General features: G+C 36.0%; 1 protein-coding gene across 1 annotated transcript; it reads left to right on the forward strand.

Moving 5' to 3' along the window:
- The first annotated feature begins 589 nt into the window (after positions 1–589).
- On the forward strand, positions 590–4688 carry sox14 (SRY-box transcription factor 14). Its single transcript, XM_056750599.1, has 3 exons — positions 590–608; positions 844–926; positions 2866–4688. The coding sequence occupies exon 3, from the start codon at positions 3181–3183 to the stop codon at positions 3895–3897; it is 717 nt and encodes a 238-aa protein (XP_056606577.1). The 5' UTR covers positions 590–608; positions 844–926; positions 2866–3180; the 3' UTR covers positions 3898–4688.
- Positions 4689–10279: the final 5591 nt, after the last annotated feature.

Consider the following 10279-nt stretch of genomic DNA (forward strand, 5'->3'; position numbering starts at 1 on the left):
ATTTTCACTCCTTTCAGAAGAGCATAAACCTTGGATTGCGTATTATCTGAAGTTACAAGCGGTTTGATTGCTTGCTTATTTTTTTACTTTTAATTGATTGATTTGAAACAATTGTGAATAATGTACGCTCAATGCAATAGTCGAGATCAAACTGATCATCTCAATAAATACTGTTCAGCTCAGCATCAGACTTTAAATTGACCGGCTTTTATAATTAATCTTGTACACTTATCAACTTAAGTTGCCTTTGTGCATCTAATGTGACCTGTTTATACCTTCATGTATATTTAAAATTTTGAAGAATGTTTAAAGAATGTTTTAATTTTGTACTAAACATTTTACACAGAAAATATGCATCTAAGTGCTAAACACTAGTACCAGGCGTCTCCCAGACAAAATGTTGTTTTGAAGAGTATCTTATATTTCTTCTGTCTAAAGTAAGTTTAAAATGATCATTTATTTGACAAGAAGTCATGTGCCGTTTAGGAAAAAAAAAGATTCGCCGCACTTCGGATATTGAATTCCAAACTCGCAGTTAGATCTGATAACAGCGTTGCCGCCCAAACGTAAACACACTTGCACACATTTTGTAACGGCTGTTTTCTAAGGTACTTGAAGTCTCTGGTACACAAAAATAGGTGCAAATAATTTACAGTTTGAACGTGTGCGATCAACTCGTTACGCTGAATAGCTCCTCCATTGTGACGAACTCCCGTTTAATGACGCGGGCGCATCAGCATGCTTGATTTCACAAATATCAGTTCATTTGCCTTTAAGTACATCATCTCTGTGTCAAATGCTGTGTGCCCTAATAATTTCTGTTAATTTCCGTTGTAATTTCAGTTTTTATCACGCTGTTGTTCTCCGGATTTCAGGCTGCGCTGCTCTCGGGTGGACAGTGAGGGAGGCTAAGAGGCGGTGGAAAGGTAAAGCTAGATGGATACCGATCCAGCACCACTAAGAAACAGACTTTGCATTAGACGCATTTTACCATCATTGCCTCACTGTAGTTCAGGAAGATTGATATGGTCATGAGTTTTGTTTATTTAAAACAAACGATCAATCAATTAGTCAACAAATCAAACAAACAAACAAACAAAAAATGTAAATGTATTGCCCATCTGAACGAGGCATAAATAATAAGAACTTGTTCAGACTATATTTGTGTTTTTGTATGCGTTTATAACGTTTTCACGTTTGTTTTTAAATTTTGTTTATTGTTTAAACGTGTCTAAATGTCCAAAAAAGCTGGAGAAGAAAAGAGGATTTTTTCCAATATGCCATTACAAAAAATTAAACACAACATGCAAACTCATAGCTGAAGCGTTAGGCAGCCTATTCGTCGGGGGTATATCTGAAGGCTAAAAGGATGTCACGCTTGAAACTAGTTTTCTTTACATTCTCGAAAATTGACAGTCCAACATCTGCATAGGATATATATAACGACCTTGGGATAACAAAACTGAATAATAAGAAATCCATAATCAAATAAATGCATCACCCCAAATAAATGGCAAGGACGTTGTACAGTGCATGTCTTAAAAGAAAAAAAATACTAAAATAACTTTTATCTTCCAACAATGAGAGTTTTCAATTCATTCATCCATGTTTTGAAATAACGATGCTTGGTACATATGGTGGATACATATATTTTCATGTGCTAAATTATAGACAGATCTCTCTTCATTTCACGCCTGAAGGCCCTTCCACCAGATATCACATATCTTATACATTTCACTTAATAATACACCCGCGCTTCCCATATATCAAGCTCCTTGCCTGGGGCTCATTAATACTCTGATCTTTTTTAAACAGTCAAACATTTGCATGTTTAAACCTTTGGTGCTCGAACCCTAACACAACATATTACCTTGATTTCGATAATTTACAAGGCATCTGGAAAAAGGTGACAATCTTCAATTAAATACATTTTTATTTGTCACATACAAATAAATGTGACATTTATCATTTATCATTTTTCATAAATTCCTGTTAGAAATATTAACGAGAGAGAATAAATCATTACACAGCTCAAGCTCTGTTTCTGCATCTGATTTTTATGGGATGTAATGATACTCTGGTCAAATTTCGTTGTTTTCTAAATTCATTTTAGTGGTTATGTTTCTATCTAAGGGTCTATGGGCATGTCCAGGTGCAAGCCTAAACGACCGTGTCCCTAAAGAGCTTTGGACAATTGTTCTCTCATTTAAGAAATATTGGCCTGTGGGACTCTGCTTCAGACATCATGTTTATATTCGCGGCTTTTAACAACATTTGTCTTTCCTTTCCCTCTCTTATGTTAAGATATTTTAATTATTGATAAGTTTAATACGCAGCTTGAATCGCAGAAAGCTTACATATATGCTACACAATCAATAGATCTGCTTTAAATAATTTTCATAAACATGTTTTAATTTAAAGCGCATTGAGATAGGTAAGCAAATAAAACATTAAAATAGATAAAGCACCATGTTTAAAGCTTAAGTACGTGCATAGACCCTTATTAGTTATACAATGTTTAAAATAAATTTAACCTATTCTTTGGGAATCAGTCGTCTCTGAAGGATTGACGCTGGCACATGGCAGGTTTTATTACAAAAAGGTTGAAGGTCTGTTTTTGCAGACCTTCGACTAAATGGATTTGGGGAGGGAAGAGAGTCACCTCCCTTTCCTCCCAGATCATTGTTTGTGTTGCAATATACATATTTTGGTAGGTATTATGTGGGTTTCTCAAAGCTGATTGGGTGCTCAGGTTGGCGCGTGAACGCCCTGCGATTATGTCAGATCGCGTGCAGAGCGAACCAGCCCAGCCTTTGAACTTCACCGCTTTTGGCTCTCATTCACTCGCTTCTCCTCATTTCTCAGCCAGGTGCTTCGCGGGGCGAGAATCCTCCGAGAAAAAAACCCTCACACACAGACCGCGGAAACTTCGTTTCCCGTGCTGGATTTTGCGGGGCGAGTGGCTGTTCTGCTATCAGCCCAACGGTGTCGTGTTGAAAAAGGGAAATCGTTCAACTTCATGACAAAGGCGGAAGAATTACTGGATTTTTCCAATTTCTCCAGCTTTTCAGAAGTGGCATGATCCCCGTCTTTCTACTTAACAGGTGAATACTGTTTACTCTTGTTTGAAGAACTTTGTAGCGTTATTTTAAGAGGGAACTTTAAACGGGCACTGTGAACATGTCAAAGCCGGTAGATCACATCAAGAGACCCATGAACGCCTTCATGGTGTGGTCAAGAGGCCAGAGGAGGAAAATGGCTCAAGAGAATCCAAAAATGCACAATTCAGAAATAAGTAAAAGACTTGGCGCTGAGTGGAAACTGCTCTCTGAATCTGAGAAACGGCCGTACATTGATGAGGCCAAGAGGCTGAGGGCTCAACACATGAAAGAGCATCCAGACTACAAATACAGACCCAGACGCAAACCGAAAAACCTTCTCAAGAAAGACAGGTATGTGTTTCCTCTGCCCTACCTGGGTGACACTGATCACCTGAAAGGACTTTCGGTCTCTGCCACGGAGAGTCTCTTAGGTTCTACAGAAAAAGCCAGAGCATTTCTGCCACCAACATCTGCTCCGTACTCCTTCTTCGACCCGAGTCAGTTCAGCTCCAGTGCCATACAGAAGATGACAGAGATGCCCCACACGTTGGCCACCAGCTCTTTACCATACGCATCGTCTCTGGGATACCAGAACGGCGCCTTCGGGAGCCTGGGTTGCCCCAGTCAGCACACCCACACCCACCCGTCGCCCACAAACCCTGGGTACGTGGTGCCCTGTAACTGCACTGCATGGTCGACATCCAGTCTACAGCCGCCTGTTGCCTACATACTGTTTCCAGGTATGACCAAGAGTGGGATTGACCCATACTCAACAGCACATGCCACTGCTATGTGACTCCAGAACTAAAAACATTATCCTCTTTGAAAACTTGAATACAGCAATGCATGTATATAAGAAGAGGGGAATGGTCCGGACTGTGTGGACATGAACTTTTCAACATCTATGAGAGGTTCCTTGAATCCCAGCATGGATCTTGGAATAAATGTAAGGCAGGAGCCCAGAACTGTAAGAAATGTAAATGTGCAAACGTTATTATCATTATTATTATGGCTACCGAATTTGGATGGCTTTAATTTTATTTATCATGTACAATTTGATGCTATAATAATGATGATTTTGTTTTGACAGTTAATATAATTGTTATTATCATATGATTATTATTTGAATGACTTTCATTTGCACAATTAACGGTTTGGCCTCATGTTTCTTGTACAGCTTGTTGTATCTACCATTTTTTTGCACTCTGAATTTAAAATAATATGACTATAGGCATTTCAAAGTTGGCCATTGAGCGTTAAATAGATTATACGGGTTATTTTGTTTATGATGATGAAAACGTATCTAAATTTAAAAATATTTAAAATAACAGATTTAAAATAATTATCAATATCTTGAATTTTGACATTTTATGCGGTTCAGTGCTAGTCACTCGTTCATTTGGTTTGAGAAGAACTTAAGAACCTAAGTTAGAAGCGACACTTGTTGTGTTTTTAATCTGCGATGGTAACTTAAATCCTGACATGTAATTGGAAAGGAAAATGTATCTTAAAGGGTGATACCTCAATTCTTTGTTCATTTGCAGAGCAAAGACATTTTGAATAAATACAATCTGTCTCAAAAATTCATTACCCTTGTTACGTTGCATATTTAAATAATGCATCTTTATTTTACTTCAAACTCTTTTAACCTTTTTAAATCTCTCATACAGTAGTTCAGTACAGTAGAAACAGCAAAATATACTTATATTTTTAAAGGTTAGCACCATCCATGCTTTTTATAGTCGCTTGCACTTCCCGATATTACGGTAACGGCTTTAATTTTTCTCAGAAATAAAAATGTATTCGATTGATCAGCGACGACATGCAAATTATAATTGCTAAACAGGAACAGAAACAAAATAACGATGATAAGATGTATTTTGAATAACGATACCTTCAATCAGCACATCTTTAATAGTCCACTGTTCTGGTAAATGCTGACTAATAACCATCTGGCTTTCGGCGTAGATTTTAAATGAACTCTGTCAACGCGTGGCGTTCCCAACTGATCTATAGGGACCACGGGTCCAAATTAAATAGCAAAACAATTACTATAGAGGGACGGTTAGGGAAACTGAGGGCGAACATGCATTATGATTTAACCTGAGACCCAAAATATAATGGAAATTGGAGTGAAGAAGGGGTGGTATGAGTTTGAGGCATGTCAAAACAATATATGTATATTAGGCTAAACACAACTGAACAAAGCGTCAGGTGCTTTAAACTCTGAGGACTTTACCTATTTCTACAGAGCATCGCCGACAAATTACGGAAGATTGCTTATTTAGCAGTTGTCAGCTTGCTTTTGTATTTTTTTATGACATTTTTCTTTCGTCGTTTAAATTGATATTTTGATCTCACTTCTGTGCTTTCTAAACGTTTAAAACTGTCTGCACTCAAGTGTGCGTGTCATGTCTCTAAAATCAGGAAATCACACCCTCTGATGTGTGGCTCTACTGGAGACATTTTACCCTTAAGGGACTGTACTTGTTCAACCTGTTTTTCCGCTTAGATCAAGTTTAACTCTTGGTTTATTCCAACACTTTACGCAAACATTAAGTTTGATATTGACAAAATATATATTTAAATTGTTGTTTAAACTCCAATAAATTATTAGCCGTCCACCACATCAATTTAGTATTTTATAGATACTATTATAATAAATAATTAGCCATCCACCACATCAATTTAGTATCTTAAATGCAATTGTGATCTATTTAGAAGCAGTTAAGTGTTAAATGTTAAAATATAATTCTGTGCAATATGTCGACTAAGTTTATTTACTTGTATTTCACTGTTATTTTGTTAAAATTTCGTTTCCGTGTTATGTTAAACTTGCCCATGTATTATTATTATATAATGCGAAAAATATGAATGTATCAACCTTCTTAAAATAAGAGCTAGTCTATATTCTTTCGCAATCTTTTACATAATAATGCAATTCTACACAGTGGGTACAAGTTTCTCTGTATTAAAAATAGTTGCTAAAACTATAGCAGTCATTTGAATGGAAAATGGGATTTACTCAACGGAAACAAGCTTGCAGAACAATTGCGTTTGAGCTGCAAACAGAGGATTGGAATTGGCCTGCATTTTCGTCTATTGTAGCAAGGATGGGGAATGGGATTTGCACACCGATGTGTAATAGCATTACTGTATTAATTAAAAAATTCATTTCACATCCAGATTGTTTACTTATCTGCCAGGAACATATGCTGGAAGAAGTTAAGATTCACGTTTCTGCACTATTGCCCAAGGTGTAATTCAATATAAGGGAGGGATGGGGCTCAGATTTTTATGACAGACTGTGTTCTTATCTGCCGCTGTAAATTAGGGTGATACTCCATTGAATCGAATAGCAAGTTTGACATCAGGCCCCGAAAGCATGCAGATTCATCTTTGAAATTGGACACTGATAATTAGACAACTTTAAGGAGTAGGCTACTTCAAATGGAAATCTATAGAAATGCGTATTCTTTATTTTATTTCTCTGCAATGCTAAATTATTTAGACAATGATACTTGATCTTAAATGAAATGCTCCCATCAACTAAATGTTTACGGCTTGAGAATTCAACACTGACTCAAAACACACCGGTTTTCCATGACAGCCCTAAACGCATTTAATAATTTGAAGCTCTGATCCAGGTCATATTCAGCGATAAAGTGTCAAACTGAACTACATTATGAACCACAAGACTTTTAATGACAATTCAGAGTATTGCTCTTAGTTAAGAGCATGCAGGTATAATTCGACGTTTAATTTACAAGCCCTTCACGGATATTAATTAACTGTGATCATTACGCCATATTGATATATGTTCTCAAGCAATCTGTTAAAAGAAAACGTCGCTAACAAAATGTAAATGGTAGAAATAACAGTGGTGAAAATATGATCTGAAATTATAGATCCCTACATCTGTAGTCCTTTCCGAGACGTTTTTATTTGAGCTCAACGGAGAGCCCGAATTCAATCTGCCTTATCTCCCCAAGACTCTTTTCAGCGGGAGATCAGAGAAAAAGAGAGGATAATTGTTCTTTATTTTATTTAATTTAATGCGACAGGCTGTGCTTTCAGATCATTTATATGCTTCATTTAGTGATAAATTCAATGAGGAGAGGGACACAAGGCGCTTTTTTCCCGAAACACTTTAGTGGAAAATATAAAACACATGAAACAAAAGTAAGGGGACAAGACCCTTTTAATTGAATGCCATGGGTCATTTACATTATGGTGTTCTAATGTCACTCTGAAATCATGTAAGAAGAATTTAGTTTGGTATCTAGCTTATGAATATCTTACGCTGACTCTTGCGACGCTAATAGACTTGTTTCACTGAAACTAAAATATAGACAGTGCGTTAATAAAGAAAACTATTTGTATTTAATGTTTAATGATTTAAAATATGTACAATTATTATCAATAATAGTAATAATAACAACAACACATTTTATAAAATGTTTCCCAGATCAAATTCACATATAGTTATATAGCTATATGTTATACATAGTTTTTCTTTAATGTTTAACTAAAATGCTTTCCTGTACCTCAGCCGTAAGAGCATTGCGGTTGTGGGTTCGATTCCAAGGGATTGCACATACCTAAGTAAAATTGTATTGGTTAATGCAATGTATGTCGTTTTGGATAAAAGAGTCTGCCAAATTTCTAAATGTAGATCTAATGTAATGTAATGTAATTAGCTTCTCTTGTTTTAAAATTTGCTTGTTTCAAACTAAATTAAGTTAGGGTTAGGTTAGTATATGTAATATCACGAATTTAAAATTGTAATGTGTGAGCTTGGTTGATTTCATTCCCAAAGTTTAAACTTTTGTCTCTCGCTCTCGGAAATTCTTAAAAGCATCACTACTGAACCCTCGTTTATCTAAAATTGGATCTGGGGTAGCATTTGGACAGAAGGAAAGTAAACCGCAGTGCTGTTGTTTGAAGCACCAGCATTGAATTTGGGAGTCCCTGAATTTTCATGTGAAATAAATGAAACGGTGGAGGAGCTGATAAGGAAATATGGAAAAGAAAAGGAATCATGCCTCGGTGGTTTAATGTGCGGGTCCAGTCGGGAAAGTGATATGCACTGAGACTTTACCCCTCTGACTGATTCAAAGAGAGTGAAGCATCTCTCTCTCTCTCTCTCTCTCTCTCTCTCTCTCTCTCTCTCTCTCTCACACACACACACACACACACACAGAGAGAGAGAGATTAATCATAAGTATTTTACGTAATACATTTTAAATATTTAAAACAATAATACATTTTAAAATATCGTGTCTGTCGTGTAAAAAATAAAATGTCCCGAAGAGAAAGGTTTACGGTGTTTTCGTCAATAATGATCGCATCCTGTGATAGAGTGCATTTCAGGGCCACTGAATTTACCTTTAATTAAGGCATGGGACTTTTAATAAAAAATACGATTTTTTTATATTTTTATTTAAATATACGACTTTGCCAGGCTTAAGGTATCTTTACGTTGTATGTGTATTTGTGTCCTCAGTGTCAAACCCATGATTTTTTGCAAACGAAATGAGCGACAAATATACCCAAGTTGGTACTGTATAGTTGCAAGTTGCAAGTGAAGAGTTGTTGATGTTCCAAAACATTTCTTATATAACAGACATTGCGGCCTACTTAGGCAATAATAACATTCTATATAATGCTACAATTTTTAAATGATACAATTTTTATATTTTTTCAAGTAATTGCTGGGTCTTAAATGTAAAGTAAGTGTGATTTTTAACACCGTTTGTGTTTATTTTGTATTAACTAAATGAAAAGAACAACACAAGTTAAGTTACACAAAATATGCAGTTTTGTGTATAGATATATTCTCTAAAATAATTAGAATAAATAAAGAAAGAGAAAGATTTGGCCTTTTTCATAACTTTTTTCAGCTACATGCCTAACAGACAGTTGTCTTTATACACATCAGAGGGTCACACCTTACTCAAGGATTTTCAAAATAGTGTCAGTTTATACTGCCTTGAGTAGCTGTCCATGAGCCATTATTAGTGAAAATGTTACAATATTTTATAGAAAAAAAAATATTGTAAGAGAGCTTCTTCAGGTCAAGAAAAAAACACATTTCAGCATTGGCTGGTTAATAAAGTGAGTTACAATAAGGTTCTATGTGTTAGCAACTGGTTAATGCATTACAATTGGATAGCAATAACTAACAGTGAACAATACTTATACAGCATTTGTTAATCTTAATTTATGTTCATGGCAGCATTTACTTAATACATTATTTTTAAATCAAACATTGTGCCTGTTTACATTAGTTAACGTTTTAAACCCACAAACCATAAAAGTTATATTTTTTCCAGCATTTTAGGGTACAAGCTAACAGTAGCTTAGCAAACTAGAAAAAGGGACCCAGAGCCGTATACAGAATCCAGAATTACCAGCAACGGCCTTGGTTTTATCATTGAAATCATCAATGTAGGTTTATTTCCATACACAGCTCTACATGTGTAACAGAAGCAAAACATATAATATTAAAAAGTAAAAATTACTGTGACTGTGTGTCATCTTCCATACATCAATGACTGCCTAATTCACTGATGCTGGCTAAGCAGTAGTGCCAGGATCTTGTTTATTGACAACACTGGTCTTCATGACACAAACTGACATGCAGGTTGACAAGCTGTCAATCATCCTTTGGTTTGCAGCATATTACCTAGATAATGAAAGACTTAAACCCCAGTCAATGGTCTGAGAGCCCTGTGACTGGTTTGTGGGTCTAGATGTCACTTGTCTCATTCAGATCCAGTCACCTGGATCTCCTGTCAGGAATGCACAATGAAATGACCCTGAAGCAACAATTAACTGTTTCAGATATTAGCCTGAACCTAAGTAAAGGCAAAATTATCACTACAGTGCTGTAAAAACCTAATTCCAATGTGGAAGTTCAAATGAAGAAACGAATCAGGAAGCCTAGGAATTCATGAAATATCTACATTGACAAAGCATATCCTATGCACTACACTATGTAATGACATGCATTCAGTGTTTGCATTCAAACGATGGAGCATATTACCTTAAAAAAGTCACAAAGGTATGTTTCTCAGATAACTGATGTCAGAAATAACCTTCGCTTGTCAGACAATCTCGGGTGAGTACATTACATTTACATTTAGTCATTTGGCAGACGCTTTTATCCAAAGCGA

This window comes from Triplophysa dalaica, chromosome 6 (assembly GCF_015846415.1).
Source record: "Triplophysa dalaica isolate WHDGS20190420 chromosome 6, ASM1584641v1, whole genome shotgun sequence".
NCBI classification, from domain to species: Eukaryota; Metazoa; Chordata; class Actinopteri; order Cypriniformes; family Nemacheilidae; genus Triplophysa; species Triplophysa dalaica.